Below are 20889 nucleotides of genomic sequence, written 5' to 3'. Positions count from 1 at the left end.
TTTGGTTATTGAGAAGAAGTTGTTTAAAGTTTTTAACATGTTTGACCCCTGTGACCTTGAATATGGGTGAAGGTCATACAATTGAACAAAATTTGTAGCCCTTCATCTCAGCATGCTACTGGCCAAATATCATCACCCTGGGCATTTTGGTTATTGAGAAGAAGTTGTTTAAAGTTTTTTTAACACAATTGACCCCTGTGACCTTGAATATAATTAAAGGTCATTCATTTGCACAAACTTGGTAGCCCTTCACCCAAGCATATTACTGCCCAAATATCATCTCCCTGGACAGTTTGGTTATCGAGAAGAAGATGTTTAAAGGTTTTTTAACACAATTGACCCCTGTGACCTTGAATATAATTGAAGGTCATTCATTTGAACAAACTTGGTAGCCCTTCACCCAAGCATGCTACTAGCCAAATATCATCTCCCTGGGCAGTTTGGTTATCGAGAAGAAGTTGTTTAAAGGTTTTTAACATATTTGACCCCTGTGACCTTGAATATGGGTGAAGGTCATGCATTTGAACAAACTTTGTAGCCCTTCATCTCAGCATAATGCTGACCAAATAGCATCACCCTGTGCATTTTGGTTATTCAAAAGAAGTTGTTTAATATTTTTCACATATTTGACCCCTGTGACCTTGAAAATGGGTCAAGGTCATTAATTTTAACAAACTTTGTAGCCCTTTATCCCAGTTTGCTTCTGGCCAAATATCGACACCCTAGGCCTTTCGGTTATTAAGAAGAAGTCGTTTAAAGTAAAATATTGACGCCGGACGACGGACGGACGGACGACGGACGGATGCCGGACGCCGCGCCACGGCATAAGCTCACTTGGCACTTCGTGCCAGGTGAGCTAATAACTAGAGTAAAACAGAGTAAGTTTGAAAAAATATGTTTTTAGTGATTGTATTAGTTGTTTGGGGCATGTTATGTATGTTCATCTTGGGCATAAAGAATAGATCTTTCGATCCATGTGCGACATGTGTGTGAAAGTGACGATTTGTTTCTAAAATATCAGTTTGAAGTGCGCTCCGGGCGCGGGTCACATATTTCCCGCATATTATAGAGGGCCGGAGTTCTGACGTTAATCGACGACAGACCGATATGAAAAAAGTCGATAAAACGTCAGAATAATTCGGACTAACACCAGGGGTGACATTAGAAAACATACCCTAGGGGTGATAGAGAAAACATACCCTAGAGGTGACAGAAAACAACATAACCTTAGGAGTAACAGAAAAAACATGCCATAGGGGTTGACAGAGAAAACAAACCCTAGGAATGACATAGAAAACATAACATAGGGAGTGACAGAAAAACATACCTTATGGGTGACAGAGAAATTATACCCTAGGGTTGACATAGAAAACATACGTAGGGGGTGACAGAGAAATATACCCCAGGGGTGAGATAGAAAACATTCCCTAAGGGTAACATAGAAAACATGCCATATGTGGTGACAGAGAAAACATACCCTAGGGGTGAGATAGAAAACATTCCCTAAGGGTAACATAGAAAACATGCCATAGGTGGTGACAGAGAAAACATACCCTAGGGGGTGACAGAGAAACGATACCCTAGGGGTGACAGAAAAATCATAGCCTATGGGTGACATAGAAAACATACCCTAGGGGTGATAGAGGAAACATACACAAGGGGATGACAGAAAACATACCCTAGGGGTGACAGAGAAATCATACCCAATGGGTGACATAGAAAACGTACCCTAGGGGTTATAGAGAAAACATACCCTAGTGGGTGACAGAAAACATACCCTAGGGGTGACAGAAAAAAAACATACACTAGTGATGAAAAAAAAACCATACACTAGTGATAGTGATGACAGAGAAAACAAACCCTAGGGTTGACATAGAAAACATAACATAGGGGGTGACAGAGAAAACATACCCTAGGAATGACAGAGAAAACATACCCAAGGGATGACAGAGACTGCATATCCTAGGGGGTGACAGAGAAACAAACACAAGGGGTGACATAGAAAACATACCCTAGGGGTGATAGAGAAAAAATACCCTAGGGATGACAGAGAACACATACCCTAGGGGGTGACAGAGAAACAAACACTAGGGGTGACATAGAAAACATACCCCAGGAATGACAGAGAAAACATACCCAAGGATTGACAGAGAACACATACCCTAGGGGTTACAGAGGAAACATACCCTAGGGGTGATAGAGAAAACATACCCTAGGGGTGACAGAAAACAACATAACCTTAGGAGTAACAGAAAAAACATGCCATAGGGGTGACAGAGAACACATACCCTAGGGGTGACAGAGAAAACATACCCTAGGGATGACATAGAAAACATAACATAGGGATGACAGAGAAAACAAACCCTAGGAATGACAGAGAAAACATACCTTAGGGGTGATAGAGAAATTATACCCTAGGGATGACATAGAAAATATAACATAGGGGGTGACAGAGAAAACACACCTTAGGGGCGACAGAGAAATTATACCCTAGGGTTGACATAGAAAACATAACATAGGGGGTGACAGAGAAATACCCTGGGGGTGAGATAGAAAACATTCCCTAAGGTTAACATAGAAAACATGCCATAGGTGGTGACAGAGAAAACATACCCTAGGGGGTGATAGAGGAAACATACCATAGGGGTGACAGAGAAAACATACCCTAGGGGTGACAGAAAAAAACATACACTAGTGATGAAAGAGAAAACATACCCTAGGGGTGAGATAGAAAACATTCCCTAAGGTTAACACAGAAAACATGCCATAGGTGGTCACAGAGAAAACATACCCTAAGGGAGACAGAGAAAACATACCCTAGGGGCGACATAGAAAACATTCCCTAAGGGTAACATAGAAAACATGCCATAGGGGGTGACAGAGAAAACACACCTTAGGGGCGACAGAGAAATTATACACTAGGGTTGACATAGAAAACATAACATAGGGACTGACAGAGAAAACATACCCTAAGGGGGACAGAGAAAACATACCCTAGGGGGGACATAGAAAACATTCCCTAAGGGTAACATAGAAAACATGCCATAGGGGGTGACAGAGAAAACATACACTAGGGATGACATAGAAAACATACCCTAGGGGGGATAGAGAAAACATACCCTAGGGGGTGACAGAGAGATCATACCCTAGGGATGACAGAGAACACATACCCTAGGGGTGACAGAAAAAATATACACTAGAGGGTAACAGAGAAAACATACACTAGGGGAGACATAGAAAACATACCCTAGGGGTGAGATAGAAAACATTCCCTAAGGTTAACACAGAAAACATGCCATAGGTGGTGGCAGAGAAAACATACCCTAGGGGGCGACAGAGATATTATCCCCTAGGGTTGACATAGAAAACATAACATAGGGACTGACAGAGAAAACATACCCTAAGGGTGACAGAGAAAACATACCATAGGGGTGACAGAGAAAACATACCCTGGGGGATTACAGAGAAATGATACCCTAGGGGTGACAGAAAAATCATAGCCTATGGGTGACATAGAAAACATACCCTAGGGGTGATCGAGGAAACATACACTAGGGGATGACAGAAAACATACCCTAGGGGGTGACAGAGAAATCATACCCAATGGGTGACATAGAAAACATACCCTAGGGGTTATAGAGAAAACATACCCTAGTGGGTGACAGAAAACATACCTTAGGGGTGACAGAGAAAAAATACCCTCGGAGTGACAGAAAACATACCCTAGGGGTGACAGAGAAATCATACCCTAGGGATGACAGAGAAAACATACCCTAGGGGTGACAGAGAAATCATACCCTATGGGTGACATAGAAAACATACCCTAGGGGGTGACAGAGAAATCATACCCTAGGGATGACAGAGAAAACATCCCCTAGGGGGTGACAGAGAAATCATACCCTAGGTATGACAGAGAAAACATACCCTAGTGGGTGACAGAAAACATACCCTAGGGGTGACAGAAAAAAACATTCATTAGTGATGACTGAGAAGACATACACTAGTGATGACAGAGAAAACATACCCTAGGGTTGACATAGAAAACATAACATAGGGGGTGACAGAGAAAACATACCCTAGGGGTGACAAAGAAAACGTACCCTAGGGGGCGACAGAGAAATTATACCCTAGGGTTGACATAGAAAACATAACATAGGGGGTGACAGAGAAAACATACCCTAGGGGTGACAGAGAAAACATTCCCTACGGGTAACATAGAAAACATGCCATAGGTGGTGACAGAGAAAACATACCCTAAGGGTAACAGAGAAAACATACCATAGGGGTGACAGAGAAAACATACCCTGGGGGATGACAGAGAAATGATACCCTAGGGGTGACAGAAAAATCATAGCCTATGGGTGACATAGAAAACATACCCTAGGGGTGATAGAGAAAACATACCCTAGTGGGTGACAGAAAACATACCCTAGGGGTGACAGAGAAAACATACCCTAGGAGTGACAGAAAACATACCCTAGGGGGTGACAGAGAAATCATACCCTAGGGATGACAGAGAAATCATACCCTAGGGTTAACAGAGAAATCATACCCTAGGGTTAACAGAGAAATCATACCCTAGGGGGGACAGAGAAATCATACCCTAGCGATGACAGAGAAATCATACCCTATGGGTGACAGAGAAATCATACCCTAGCGATGACAGAGAAATCATACCCTAGCGATGACAGAGAAATCATACCCTAGGGGTAACAGAGAAATCATACCCTAGGGATGACAGAGAAATGATATCCTAGGTGTGACAGAGAAATCTAGGTCAGGTTATACAGAACACAATTCCGAGAAAGGTCGGTAATATGTGGTGAACGATCCCATGGTTAATACTTGTTTTACACACACATTGATAAACATTTAAATTGTAACAGTTCATCTGTGCTTGGTCTCAATGTTTAACAAAATAGATTCGACAAATAAGGTATATGTGTGAGTTGCTGACTACAAAATGAATATAAACATAGTTATCTATAGTATATATATAGGCTTGGCATTCAGGTACTTGGAGATCATCCAGGATCCGGCAATTAAACTTTGTTAGCTTAACGTGAAACTTACAGTTTATGTCACGGATGTGTTTTTCTTTCAAAAGTGTAATTAATAATTATAAATTCCTTTCAAAATAATCATTTGAAATGTCAATTTAAAGACAGACAATGCAAAACATTTTATTCATTTAAAGAGTATATAAAACATTTTTGAAGGCAATTCAACGTGGTGCCACATTAAGTTGACAATACTTTGAACACCTTTACGTTCTATTGTTAGAAGATTGGTTAGCTGATCCCTTTCAATATTTCTTCTTCTTTAATGCGTGATAAAGGTCATATTGCGACAACCATCAACTAAAGTATATTTTAAATTCATACCCATGTTATGCTATTTCAAGAATTTAAATATTGTTGCAAATATATATACTTCAGAGAACAAATAAAAAAAATTATCGTTCAGATGACTTAATTTAAATAACTGAACCATGCTTTTGAGTATTATAAGAGTAAGACAATGTAATAATACACCATTTATACATAGTACAGTACTGTAGTTAGACAAACAGGGCACATAGCTGTTTATCTCCAAAATAATCTACTTTTGTTCATGATAACTCCATTTTGTTCCATTGAGAACAGCATTATTATTCAACACAAATGCCATGCTCAGCTCGTATTTTACATGTTGAAAGGAGAATCCAAATGATTGTGTTGTTTCGTATATACCTAAACAATAGTGAGAGATTGCATGTCATCTTCGTCAGCTTCTAAAACACACCTCATTACTCCCGCCTGATCGCTCCAGTTATGTTCGGGGTGGGGTGGGGGGTTTAAACCAGACAGTTGAAAAACAAGTCGGATACAAATAGAAGCTGTACAACACTCCAACAAAGTATCGATTAGCTTAATGGAATTATATCACAAACATTCTTGTTTCGGGGTCTCAAAAGTATCACAACGAAATGCCCGTTTTGCAATCAAAAATATTGTCAACATTAAAAAGTATTGTTGACAATGATGTTTAATGTTAACAACTGTTAAGGAATAACTCTAACTGGAATGTTGACAACTGTTAAGGAACAACTCTAACTCGAATGTTGACCACTGTTAAGGAACAACTCTAACTGGAAGGTTGACAACTGTTAAGGAACAACTCTAACTCGAATGTTGACAACTGTTAAGGAAAAACTCTAACTGGAATGTTGACAACGGTTAAGGAACAACTCTAACTCGAATGATGACAACTGTTAAGGAACAACTCTAACTGCAATGTTGACAACTGTTAAGGAATAACTCTAACTGGAATGTTGACAAATGTTAAGGAACAACTCTAACTGGAATGTTAACAACTGTTAAGGAACAACTCTAACTGGAATGTTGACAACTGTTAAGAAACAACTCTAACTGGAATGTTGACAACTGTTAAGGATCAACTCTAACTGGAATGTTGACACCTGTTAAGGAATAACTCTAACTGGAATGTTGGCTCATATTGCGTGAAGCTTACTGAGTTTTAAACAAAGCCTTCTTATAACTGGTAAAGGGCCAACTGGTATTCAACTAGTATTCGAGTGTACAAATGGTACTGACATTTTTGTGTGTGTGTTTTGTAGTAACGGTGACTCTTTTTATAATAACTTATAACGCCATCTTGTAATATGATGTCTAACACCATTCTTCAAGAAAATAAAACATATTTTAAACAGTATGGGGCAAGCGCCTACTATACTTGTTCCTTTGTCGATATTTGATATTAAAACAATTTTAAATAAAACATACATGGGTCGATGCAATTGGCCATTAAAAGCTGTGGTTCAATATTGAAACACTCTACATATAACCCGTAAGAAGAGTTTTGAAGACACGCGTTGAAATACACAATACAATGCAAATTTCAAAATAATTGTGATCAATTTTTTTTCAGTCGAAATAGGATAATTGTATGCAATAGATAATATTGTGGTTTAATTTATGTGTGTGTTTCATTGTTATATCTGTTATTATTGATATCATGTAATGTATGCCGGGAGAAGGCTTTGATAAACTGCTTTATCATTTGTCCATAATGTTTTAGAATTAAAATATGATTAAACTGCATGTATTTTTTTTCAGTCAATATGCTTCAGCATACGTGAAAACCGTTTTAAGTGAAAACCGTTTTCATTCAGACAACAGGGGAGATATTTTTTGAAAGTTGAGACACATCTAGTGACGTACCTGTCGACGGGAATGCTGACTGATTCGTTTACAAACTTGGCTATGGTACCGGCGTCATCGTGCTTGGTTGCCTGGGTTATCATGTCACAGTTATGATAGATATTCATGTTCAACATAGGTGTCGTCTGACCACCACGGATCATCATGATGTCACCGTGAATCTCTAGAACCACGTGCTGAAACAAATCAAAATTTGTATATTGTATTGCTGTTGCTACCACTAAAAACTGTTAACCTCTATGTATCTCAGTTTAATGATAGTTCTGTATATCTACTGTCCAAGTTCTGTATATCTACTGTCCAAGTTCTTTATATCTACTGTACAAGTTCTGTATATCTACTGTCCAAGTTCTTTATATCTACTGTACAAGTTCTGTATATCTACTGTACAAGTTCTGTATATCTACTGTACAAGTTCTGTATATCTACTGTCCAAGTTCTGTATATCTACTGTCCAAGTTCTGTATATCTACTGTCCAAGTTCTGTATATCTACTGTCCAAGTTCTGTATATCTACTGTCCAAGTTCTGTATATCTACTGTCCAAGTTCTGTATATCTACTGTCCAAGTTCTGTATATCTACTGTCCAAGTTCTGTATATCTACTGTCCAAGTTCTGTATATCTACTGTCCAAGTTCTGTATATCTACTGTCCAAGTTCTGTATATCTACTGTCCAAGTTCTGTATATCTACTGTCCAAGTTCTGTATATCTACTGTCCAAGTTCTGTATATCTACTGTCCAAGTTCTGTATATCTACTGTCCAAGTTCTGTATATCTACTGTCCAAGTTCTGTATATCTACTGTCCAAGTTCTGTATATCTACTGTCCAAGTTCTGTATATCTACTGTCCACGTTCTTTATATCTACTGTCCAAGTTCTTTATATCTACTGTCCAGGTTCTGTATATCTACTGTCCAAGTTCTGTATATCTACTGTCCAAGTTCTTTATATCTACTGTACAAGTTCTGCATATCTACTGTCCAAGTTCTGTATATCTAGTGTCAAAGTGCTGTATATCTACTGTCCAAGTTCTGTATATCTACTGTCCAAGTGCTGTATATCTACTGTCCAAGTTCTTTATATCTACTGTCCAGGTTCTGTATATCTACTGTCCAATTTCTGTATATCTACTTCCAAGTTCTTTATATCTACTGTCCATGTTCGGTATATCTACTGGCCAAGTTCGGTATATCTATTGTCCAAATTCTTTATTTCTACTGTACAAGTTCTGTATATCTACTGTCCAAGTTCTGTATATATATTGTCTAAGTTCTGTATATCTATTGTCTAAGTTCTGTATATTTACTGTCTAAATCTGTATATCTATTGTCTAAGTTCTGTATATCTACTGTCCAAGTTCTGTATATCTATTGTCTAAGTTCTGTATATCTACTGTCCAAGTTCTGTATATCTATTGTCTAAGTTCTGTATATATATTGTCTAAGTTCCGTATATCTACTGTCCAAGTTCTGTATATCTATTGTCCAAGTGCTGTATATCTACTGTCCAAGTTCTGTGTATATATTGTCTAAGTTCTGTAAATCTATTGTCTAAGTTCTGTATATTTACTGTCTAAATCTGGTTATCTATTGTCAAAGTTCTGTATATCTACTGTCCAAGTTCTGTATATCTATTGTCTAAGTTCTGTATATCTACTGTCCAAGTTCTGTATATCTACTGTCCAAGTTCTTTATATCTACTGTCCAGGATCTGTATATCTACTGTCCAAGATCTGTATATCTACTGTCCAAGTTCTTTATATCTACTGTCCAAGTTCTGTCCAAGTTCTGTATATCTACTGTCCAAGTGCTGTATATCTACTGTCCAAGTTCTTTATATCTACTGTCCAGGTTCTGTATATCTACTGTCCAAGTTCTGTCCAAGTTCTGTATATCTACTGTCCAAGTGCTGTATATCTACTGTCCAAGTTCTTTATATCTACTGTCCAAGTTCTGTATATCTTCTGTCCACGTTCTTTATATCTACTGTCCAAGTTCTTTATATCTACTGTCCAAGTTCTGCATATATCCTGTCCAAGTTCTGTATATCTAGTGTCAAAGTGCTGTATATCTACTGTCCAAGTTCGGTATATCTACTGTCCAAGTGCTGTATATCTACTGTCCAAGTTCTTTATATCTACTGTCCAAGTTCTGCATATATACTGTCCAAGTTCTGTATATCTAGTGTCAAAGTGCTGTATATCTACTGTCCAAGTTCTGTATATCTACTGTCCAAGTGCTGTATATCTACTGTCCAAGTTCTTTATATCTACTGTCCAAGTTCGGTATATCTACTGGCCAAGTTCGGTATATCTACTGTCCAAATTCTTTATTTCTACTGTACAAGTTCTGTATATTTACTGTCCAAGTTCTGTATATATATTGTCCAAGTTCTGTATATCTATTGTCTAAGCTCTGTATATTTACTGTCTAAATCTGTATATCTATTGTCTAAGTTCTGTATATCTACTGTCCAAGTTCTGTATATTTACTGTCTAAATCTGGTTATCTATTATCTTAGTTCTGTATATCTACTGTCCAAGTTCTGTATATCTACTGTCCAAGTTCTGTATATCTATTGTCTAAGTTCTGTATATCTACTGTCCAAGTTCTGTATATCTATTGTCTAAGTTCTTTCACCACAGTTATCAGTTAATATTTGAAGAGGCATTTACACTTTTATACACATTATGTCTTGAAATTGTGTCCCCATTCCTATGTTTTCTATATCATAATTATTTAACCCGCAACTATAAATCGCAATATGTGTTAATAATTTTGAGATATGATGAAGTTTTGGGTACTAATATTTGGATACGAGAATCACCACTTTTTATCTGATGAGAACATCAGCTTATAAAACATGTGTTATAGGACACGAGGAGTACAACATTCATATATTTATCAGCGAAAATTATTCATTAGATTCATGTGCCGCACACATAAATTGTTTGAAAAGATAAAAGCGTAAATATCAGATTGACTGCGCTAAATGTACTTGTCTTGATTAATAAAAATCCCACCTGCGAATATATATAGCAAGATGTACCCAGTATCGAATATATATAGCAAGATGTACCCAGCATCAAATATATATAGCAAGATGTACCCAGTATCGAATATATATAGCGAGATGTACCTACATGTAGTATCGAATATATATAGCAAGATGTACCGAGTATCGAATATATATAGCAAGATGTACCGAGTATCGAATATAGTATCGAATATATATAGCAAGATGTACCCAGTATCGAATATATATAACAAGATGTACCCAGTATCGAATATATATAGCAAGATGTACCCAGTATCGAATATTCACTAGATACGTCATACCATTAATACAAGTCCAAGCGAAAGAGGTCATCTAAACTTAACACGAATCGATTGGTTCAAGTGTCCGACAAAAATATGTTTGTGATAAGTTAAACTATATACGTACCTGGTTAATAAAGGCTGATTCAACATGTGTCGACACTTTCTGAAGAAGTTAACAAACCAATCAATCACAGATGTACCCAGTATCGAACATATATAGCGTGATGTACCCAGTATCGAACATATATAGCGTGATGTACCCAGTATCGAATATATATAGCGTGTTGTACCCAGTATCGAACATATATAGCGTGATGTACCCAGTATCGAACATATATAGCGTGATGTACCCAGTATCGAACATATATAGCAAGATGTACCGGAAGTGTTCCTTTAGGTTCTACGGGGAGATCCCATAATAAATATTAGGACAGGCAGGGACATATCTCTGTAATATCATGGAATGTCGCCAGATCCCTTGTAGAAAAACTAAATGATAATGATGTTATTAATACTATTGCTGAATATGATATTATTTGCCTGTATGAATGTTGGGTGAATGAAAATGACGATGTTACTTTACCTGGTTATGATGTTAAATCTGTTCCTAGAAATGATGGAAGGGGTGGAGGAATTGTTATTTATTGTAAAGAAACCATTAAGCAAATAGTTTCCATCGAAAAAGTTGTATTTGATCATTCTGTTATTATCAAATTAGATTCTAAGTATATGAAAGATAACAAAAATTGTTTTATTATAGCTAATTATGTGCCTCCGGCCAATAGCGTATACGATGATAATAATGACGTTGATATTTTTGAAGACAATGAATACGGAAACGTGATTGTTATTGGTGATCTAAATAGTAGAACTGGAACAAGTAGCGATTTTATAGAAAATGACAATATTGGAAGTTTACCTTTCCATGTTTTATCAATTGTTTTTAATTACTTACCTTATATTAATGTTACTGAAAGAAGAAGTACAGATAAAATTGTAAACACAATGGGAAGAAAACTTTTGAATTTATGTAAAGCAAGTGGTTTGAGAATCGTAAATGGGCGACATCCGGGCGACGATAAAGGCAGTATTAACTTTATAATAGTTTGGGAACAAGTTTAATCAATTATGTTCTTGTTGATGGTCAAACTTCGAAATTATAGGAAATTTTAAAAGCGGAGAGTTAAACCATTTTTCTGACCATTCGCCTATTGTGTTTACAGTAGAAATTAAGATTATAGAAGAAAATATACATGGTGATAATGAGCTGTTTTATTCTACGCGATGGAATCAGGAACATATTGAGTTAATTAAAACAATGGTCAGTAATAATGCCGATAGTCTAATGCATATATGTATAAATATGGATATGTTTTTGGATAGTGTAAATAAAAGTGTCGCAGATTTTTCTGAATTACTTAGAACCATTGTTGAACCTTATTGCGTTCAAATTCCATCTTGTATTATATCTAAAAACTATGATAAGGGAGATTAACCTTGGTTTTCAGAAACTTGTAAAGTAAAATTCAAAGAATAAAAAAACTGCTCTCTCAGTCTTTAATAAGAATAAAACACATGACAATCATACAAGTTTGATCGATAAGAAAAAGGTATACAAGAAGCTAGAATTAAAACTGAAAAGAGAATACAAGACCCAGAAGGGTAACATGATGAATTACTTGAGAAAATATAACCCGAAAACATTTTAGAGAAGTTTTAAAAGAAAGACAAAAGCGAGAAAATGTGATTTGTAAAGAGAAGATTTTTTTGAACATTTTAAAAAATTGGCGTCTACTGTTCCTGATCGTAATGAGGGAGTTGATGCATATATGAATGCTTATGATGATTCTGGTAATTATATGAACCCTTATTCTGAATTAGATGTAGAGATTACTGAGAGAGAGGTTTTACATGCAATATCTAATTTAAAACAAAATAAGGCTTGTGTTCTTGATGGTTTGTTAAATGAAGTGTTTGTTACTTGTAAAGATGCATTGGCACCATGTCTAAAATTGCTTTTTAATGGAATATTTAGTTCTGGAATTTTTCCAGATAATTGGAATATTGGAACAATTATACCACTATTTAAGAAAGGGGATGTGAATGTAACTGATAATTATAGAGGTATTACATTAGTAAGTTGTCTTGGAAAAAATTTCACTGCCATTTTAAATGAAAGATTAGTTAATGTTGATAAAATACATAATATTATCACAGATGTACAATTTGGATTTAGAAAAAACCTTTCCACGATAGATGCTATTTTTGTACTACAATCATTAATTAATAGAACTCTCAAAAAACGAAACAGACTTTACTGCTGTTTTATAGATTATAAAAAAGCTTTTGATTTTGTTAGTCGACAAAATCTTTGGTATAAAATGATTAAGAAAGGTAAAGAAGTTAAATTCCTGGAAATAATAAGAACTCTATATGCCAATGTAAAATGTTGTGTTAAATTCAAAGGTGTTACTGAATTTTTCAAATGTGATTGTGGTTTATTCCAAGGGGAAATATTATCTCCCTTGTTGTTTACATTATTTGTTAATGATTTAGAAATGGATTTTATAAAAAATAATTGCTTACACTAGAAATTCAAACCATTAATTTAGTTTTACTTATGTATGCAGAAGATATGGTCATACTACCGGAAACACCAGAAGACTTGCAGAAAATGTTAGATTCACTATCAGATTATTGTAGAAAATGGAGCTTAACTTTAAATGTAGATAAAACAAAAATAGTTATCTTTAGAAATGAAGGTTTAATAAGAGCAAAAGAAAAATGGTTTTATAATAATGATGCGATTGAAGTAGTTGATGAGTTTAATTATCTTGGTCTCACTTTAAATTATAATGGAAAATTTACAAAAACAACTTGCAGAACAAGGTCTAAAAGCACTATTTGCCATAAATAATGTATGTAAAAAGAATTATTTTAATATAGAATCTCGTCTTGCTGTTTTTGACACGTTTGTCAATAGTATTTTAATGTATAAAGCACCCGAAATAGAAAAATTGCATATTGGATTTTTGAAATCATTATTAGGATTAAGAAAATCTACAAACTCTGCATTTCTTTATATTGAATTTGGAAGATCTCATTTAGAGCTGTTAAGAAAAATTAAAAATTTAAAGTATTTAAAGTAATTACAACGTTCTGATAACTGTGTGCTGAAAGCTTGTTATGTTGATATGGTTGAAAACAAAGACCCCTGGATCCTTAATTTAAAACATGATCTTTCAAGAGTCGGCCTTGGATACATGTTTGTGATTGATAGTATTAATCATTATAGTGAAGTATATAAGCAGCGATAATGTGATAGTTTTCAGCAAGATTGTCTAGAGAAAGTTCATTCTTCTTCTAAAGGAGTATTATATCAGCATTTAGTGGAAAGTATTAAATTGCAACCATATCTTCATAAGGCAATTCATTTTAATTATTTAAAACATATGTCTAAGATACGTTTATGTGCGCATGACCTGTCTATTGAACGTGGCCGTTACAGAGATATACCTAGAGAAGAAAGAAAATGTATTTTATGTAATGAAAATGATATAGAAGATGAATTTCATTTTATAATTAAATGTAATCACTAGTCAGACCTCCGGTCTAAATACATAAAGAAATATTATTTCAAAATGCCTAGTATGTATAAATTTGTTCAATTACTCGAAATCGAAAAAACACAAAAGGACTTAATAATTTAGGAAAGTATTTATCACTAGCGTCTAAACGAAGAGCAGATTTATTAAGAGGTCATCAATAGAACAGGTCATGTTAAGATACATGTTGTACATCAGTTTATTTTATACAAATTATGTAATATACCATTATATTGATAAGTCTTGCATGGGTGAATGAGGGTGAAAAATGGTTCTGGCGTGTGTATGAATGTGAGTATGATGAATGACGAATGATTGCTGCTGCTGTTGCTGATATGATGATGATGATGCTGATGATGTAATGATATGATGATGATGATGAAGATGATGATGATAATGTAATGATGTGATGATGCGATGATGATGATGATGATGATATGATGATGATGTTGATGATGATGTTGATGAGATGATGATGATGATGATGATATGATGATGATGATGATGATGATGATGATGATGATGATGATGATGATGATGATGATGATGATGATGATGATGAAGAAGATGAGGATAATGAAGATGATGAGGATGATGATGATGAAGAAGATGAGGATAATGAAGATGATGAGGATGATGTGTGCGAGTTAGTGTGAGTGTTCTTGATGATGATGATGATGTTTCCGAGTCAGTGTGAGTGTGTCCTTGTGAGTGTTTTTGTCTTATCTGTAATTGCCATAAGTTGTAAAACTTCAGCAAATAAAGAACTTGAACTTGAACCCAGTATCGAATATTAAATAGATACGTTATACCATTAAAGTCAGTTACAACAAACACCGAAAATACAAGTTCAAGCGAAAGAGGTAATCTAAACTAAACAAGATTCGATTGGTTCAAGTGTCGTGACAAAAATATGTTTGTGATAAGTTAGACTATATATGTACCTGGTTAATAAAGGCTGATACAACATGTGTCGGCACTTTCTTAAGAAGTTAATAAACCAATCAATCACAGATAGGAAAACCAGATACACACTTAACTGCATTTCTACAATTTGATCAGTTCAAGAAATAAGATAAGATTTGAATGATTAATTGATGTTTTACAAAAGGTTTCAATATGAGTGTAGAAAGCAGAGCATAATATTTAACAAAACGCAGCCCTACCTGTGTTTCCGTTTTGTATTTTTTGGCCAGGTATGATGATAGCTGGCCTAGGATGTCCTCTTACCTGTGTTTCCGTTTTGTATTTTTTGGCCAGGTATGATGATAGCTGGCCCAGGAAGTCCTTCTGTATAGCAGATTTTGGAACATTTGTTCTGACAACTATGGCTAGTTTTGTGATGGTCATCTTGTCCCCTGGTCGTTTCTGGTCTGGGATGACCAGCGCCAGTGTATATTGATCTGTCGATTTGATGCAAAGTTTAACAGTGCTATACCCACCCGGCACCTATGTACGTATTGCCTATAGTCCGTTTCATATAGAGGTAGGCTTCCACTTCGATCCAATACGTATGGACATGTATATTGCGATTAACTCTGCGTATTGATATTGTCTGCATTACTGACCTTACTCGTATTGGTAGCCTGCGATACCGGAGTAAATTTTGTATACACCTGTACAGCTTAAACTACTGAAACTTATCTTTAGACTTGAAGATAACGTTTGGCAGTAAAACCACGACACCACTTATACAGACAAGAATAGCAAGAGTAATGTGTAAATCAGCTTCGCACGTATATGCGTTCTATTCCTATGTATTTCGTGCTCTCTTCGATATAGTTCATCAATGTTTAATCAATTATCATTTTAAATGAATAGTGTGAAAATCTGTCTCTATTTACAGATGGTACATATGTATATTGAACCTAACTCATTTCATTAAAACCGACATTTAATCAAATATTTATATGGAAAACTGAGTCCAATATTGGCTGGAATATAATCTTCACACTGACGATCTGGAGCTTACAGTGCTGCAATGCAAGTATCAATAGTTCATTAAATCATACACTAGTAACACAACCTGTTCTTACTCAAACAGGATTTTTAATTCAAGATTTCGCTTATTTTAAAGTGAGTTTGTTGGCAATACGAGATTTCATAGAATAAAGAGAAAAAAAGTCTCACAGCGTCAATAAAGTAGGAGAAAATGAACTCTTGAGATGATTGATACTGACTGACAGGAACCGAGCAGACACTGAAACAAAAAGGAAAACAGGGGAATACTGAAGTATTAACAAAGCTATAATTCGAACTCAATATCGATAAACTTTGACAAAAAACGAACATAAGAAAGATTTACATGGAGGCTCTTGCAAAAGAACAAAGGTAATTAGACCAGGTGTTCTGGAAAGGTAAGCGTTTTCTACTTCATCGAACTGGGAAGACACCAAAACAGACTACATCACAGAAAGGGGAAACAAAACCATGACAGTAGAAATATTAGCGTTTCCGGCACAATAAGTCATTAGTAATCATTCAAAATTCCGTAACATTAAATCCCCTTTTCCCATAAATTTTAGATTTTTTTTTTTTCATATTTTGTTATCCGGCGGTGATCACATGTAAAACCAAAAAATGTATATTTCAGTATTGAAATAATTTGGTACAATATTATTAACTAATTGGACTGTAAGGCAGCAACAGTGTCCAGATACAGCCGGCTTGGACTAGTGTTATTATATACATCAAACACACGTTACTAGGGTATGGTACATCGAACTAAATGGTTACAAAGTGCTATCATGACGGACAAACTTACAACACATGGTTTACAGAAATGCAAATTGATGAAGATTGTGGGCAGATTTATGAAGGTCAAAGTTTTTATTTCGGTATACGAACATTAGATGGAATTGACCTCGATTTACACGGAGCGTGTCGTCGATGAAGCAGATGACTCTTACCCTTCCGGAACACCTGGTCTTATTCTCATCGTACCTTTCCTGTGTTCATATTCTGCCATAGCTTTATCGAAATCAGTTAATAATACGCGGTTTGTTTTAAACATATGTGCGTCTAATTTACCCAGTGATCTTAGATAGCACAACTGCCTTTGGAGAGTTATCCGCATGTTAGAACACTGTGGCTTCATGAAAAGAATTATCTTAATTTCGGCTCCCAGTCGGCCGAATGGATATACCTAAACATCAGCATAACATTATTGTATACATTTTATTGTTTAATGTTCGTGTCTTAATAAAGAGTCGGATTACCTCTAAAATTTGACACCCCTGCAGATTGGGAAAAGAATACACCTGCTGTTACCCACTGCCTGTACCGTAGGAAGCGACTAACGTGTGAACACCCTGCAGAATTGGGGACTTGCTTTGGTGTCCTCTATTTGAGGACACAACAGCGACCAAAAATAATCTGCTGCGCCCAATGCAATATTTGGGATCTTTATCTTTCCTTCTACTTCTAACCACCTTTTACTTCCTAGCGCCTTGCTTGGCAACACCTCACTTTTGGCTTGAATGTTGAGTGTTCGCCCAGATGAGGAAGGCAATGGGTTCTGTCCTGGACATACCAAAGTCCTTAAAAATGGTAGTTGTTATTCTCTGCTTAACGTTCAGCATTTAGGGGAATGGCAACAACTGTTTCACCCGTTGTCAGTATAATGTGACCAGGTGGAATGCTGTGCTGGGTGCTTTCGGTATGGCATTTCAGTGAGATAGCACTATAAAGTCGGCATCAGATGCGCGCTATCACAAGGAGGCAAGCACACCACCATATCCTGTCTCCTGCATACAAGCAAGCACGCATACACCACACACATGAAAGCACGTCCTTAAATGACCTTAGCTGTTAATAGGACATTAAACAAAATTAAACCTAAACCTATCTAAAATTTGACAAATGCCATTGTCTGTACTGTCTTTATTACTTATAATCTCCTTTGTAATAAGTACAGTGAAAAAGTTCAACTGTACAATTTAAAAATCTAGTCGTTAAACTCACTAATTAGCTGTATTTTGTAAGTAAGTAAAGACATCACTCTTTGATGAAAGGACGGGGTGAAACATGGAGAAGGGAGTGAGTGTAACCCAGAGCAAACAAATCTCTTTGTTTATATATATTCATTTTTCATTTCGTTACTTTTTTATAATAACGACTACCGATGAGACTGATGATGATGAAAATAGAATGCATTTATGGGGTTAGTTTAACTTTCAAGTATTTCAATTATATATATTTATACAATATAATACGTGTTGCTACATTACAGTATGGTTAATGTATCACCTTATCATAAACTGAAAATATATTTAGGATGGACAGCATATTGTAAACAATAACATACAATAACACAATCAGTGTCAATAGTTTAAACAAGGGAAGGAACATGAGTGACTAAATGGTGCAGGGTTTTGGTTGTTGCTACAGTGAAATGGCTGTTGTAACATTATAAGGCAAAGAATATAAATACCGTCTTCTTATGTCGTCGTACCCGATACATTTTAAAAGAAAATGAGTAGAGTTTTCAACTTGACCGCATAAACAGTGGAGATTGAACAATATTTTTACTAAAGAAACGGTTGTTTAAGGCACTACATTCCATTCATAGACAAGCATGATAGATTTGATTGACCCTTACAGGTTCCTAAAGTGTGTAGTGGATTTTTAGTTTTCTAGTTAACCTTTTATCCAGGTAAGATTAAGGGGTTATGTATTAATATCAATCTATCCTTTTGGTGTCATTAAACCTTTCTTTACTGGAGATTTACTTAGATCCCGTTGTAGAGCTGTAGAGGACATAAACTGATCCTCTACTAGCTATTTATCAACACCTTGTTTGGGATTTTTTCAATTTTGTTTAAGTATATCTAGATTTTCATAAACTTAAAACAAATTAAGAATTTTAAAATCGTATCTATCTAGGATTGGCTTATCATTATGATATCTTCATTTTATTTTCGACAAATCATGTTGTTCTTTGAAACATAAGAATAAACATAATTTCAGCTCGTTGTTTTACTAGTAATACATACCATATTTTGATTAACTGCAGAAATTGCTATAAGCCTAATGCGATTATTTCTGGTGTATTATACGTTTGAAATATTGGTATTTTGTTAGCATTTATATAACAAATAAGGCACTCAAAAGATACAAAAATTCTCAAAAGAAGACATTTTCCCCGCTGTTCGAAGCATTCACGGAGAACCAATTCTAGACAGATGGTGATTCACGGACAGATGGGAACATTCATGACTATCCCTCTTAATTACGTAGTACGTGACCTAGGCCTTGAAAAGACTTTAAAGTAACAGACATTTTTAAATGTTGAAAGCAAAGCTTTAGACTTTAAAGGTTTCGTTAAAAGGCAAATTTGTATATTGAGTTATTGCGGGAAATTTTAGTTAAACAAATGGACGAAATGGTCATTGATATTTGGGATTACCGGTGGATAATGTGACTTAATCTTCGTTATGCGGTGATAGATATATTGAACGTATATTGGGAGAATTTGAAAGGAGACGTATTAAATTGTAATTTGAAAGTAATGTATCCCAGACTTTGGTAGATATTTTACAGACTTCACACTACAGTCCATCAGGGCTGGGCCTATAACGCCATGTTGCATAGCAGATATAATCTAAACTTATGCTATTTACCAATACGGAAATTCGTGGACAGAAGTATATAAGTGCTAGTCTAGTACGGAGACGGACCAAACATTAATAAAATTAGTGCTGATGGACACGGAAAAAACTGCAGCCTATTGTCATCCTACGTCTATTCTTAAAATAGTAGAATTTATAAACGTTGTATAAAACATTTTTCCATATTTATTTTATTCTCCATAACATAAGATAATAATGATGATATCTAATCGCTCCTTACCTACCTATTTGTCTGTTTTTGGCCTTCATATCGTGTTGGAATTTCCGGTACATTACCTTTTGTTATATTGTGTCTTTTGTTCTTTTTATTGCCTCTTGTCCACTTTATTTTTATTTTTATTGATTTATCCTAGAAGCGCTACAACGTGCATTTATGAAGCTATTTCAAAATAATTATCTTATTATCCAGTACCTAACCTACTTTGATTATCGGAAGGTTATACGTTTATCTTCAATTTAGAAAAAACACAAAGCATGCCCAGATCTCACCCGTTAGATTACCGCATGGTATACAAATAATATACAAATGATTGAAGCCTAGATGTAAATACCCGGGCCATCACACATCACACTTTCACGTTTGATAAGAGGACATTCGGCAAAATACTTCCCCCGATAAAAAAAACACCATGGCAGATAAATGAACGTGAATATTTGATGTAAAACTGTTCGTATCAAAGTTATTTTACCAGTCTCACGTAAATATGTATTAAAAACGTGTGTCTACAAGTTATGTACTTTATTTATAATCGTTTTGCCTCTGTGGTTTTTTGGCCAATTGTTGAAATCGCGTGAAATTTGCGGTTTAAAGATGCAAGTTCTCTCCTCGCATGTAATCGTTTAATGCTATGAATCTTAATCAAAATCAAATAAACCGGCAACACTTCGAACACGACATTGATTCAACAGATCTACCTTTAGTGGGTTTTCGTTTCATCTTAAAACTTTATGAAGTCCTGAATTTAACTATTTAACTAACTACTCTGATAAAATCGCANGGGGGGGGGAGGGAGAGATGCGCATCATGATACGAATTACATCTTTCAACGCTCGATCATTTTTCTGTATGGGAATTTAAGAATGTTTCCTTCGTTCTAATATTTAAAGAC

At 35.5% G+C, this 20889-nt stretch overlaps 1 protein-coding gene across 2 annotated transcripts in view; it reads right to left on the bottom strand.

Annotated features, from left to right (window-relative positions):
- LOC110442326 (macrophage migration inhibitory factor-like) overlaps positions 1 to 15637 on the bottom strand; it is a 29384-nt gene extending 13747 nt beyond the window's left edge. The window contains exons 1-3 of one of the 2 annotated variants that reach the window (XM_021485882.1): positions 15381 to 15637; positions 10670 to 10708; positions 7224 to 7399 (exon numbers count right to left, since the gene is read on the bottom strand). In XM_021485882.1, the coding sequence (XP_021341557.1) occupies positions 7224 to 7399; positions 10670 to 10708; positions 15381 to 15500 (335 nt within the window). In that variant the 5' untranslated portion in view covers positions 15501 to 15637. The remainder of the gene's footprint in view (positions 1 to 7223; positions 7400 to 10669; positions 10709 to 15380) is intronic. The other variant, XM_021485883.1, reaches the window with a different exon arrangement.
- Positions 15638 to 20889: the final 5252 nt, after the last annotated feature.

The sequence above is a fragment of the Mizuhopecten yessoensis genome, unplaced genomic scaffold (genome assembly GCF_002113885.1).
Source record: "Mizuhopecten yessoensis strain PY_sf001 unplaced genomic scaffold, ASM211388v2 scaffold716249, whole genome shotgun sequence".
NCBI classification, from domain to species: domain Eukaryota; kingdom Metazoa; phylum Mollusca; class Bivalvia; order Pectinida; family Pectinidae; genus Mizuhopecten; species Mizuhopecten yessoensis.
The sequence above is the reverse complement of the archived record's forward strand: the minus strand, read 5'-3'. Positions and strand labels throughout refer to the sequence as shown.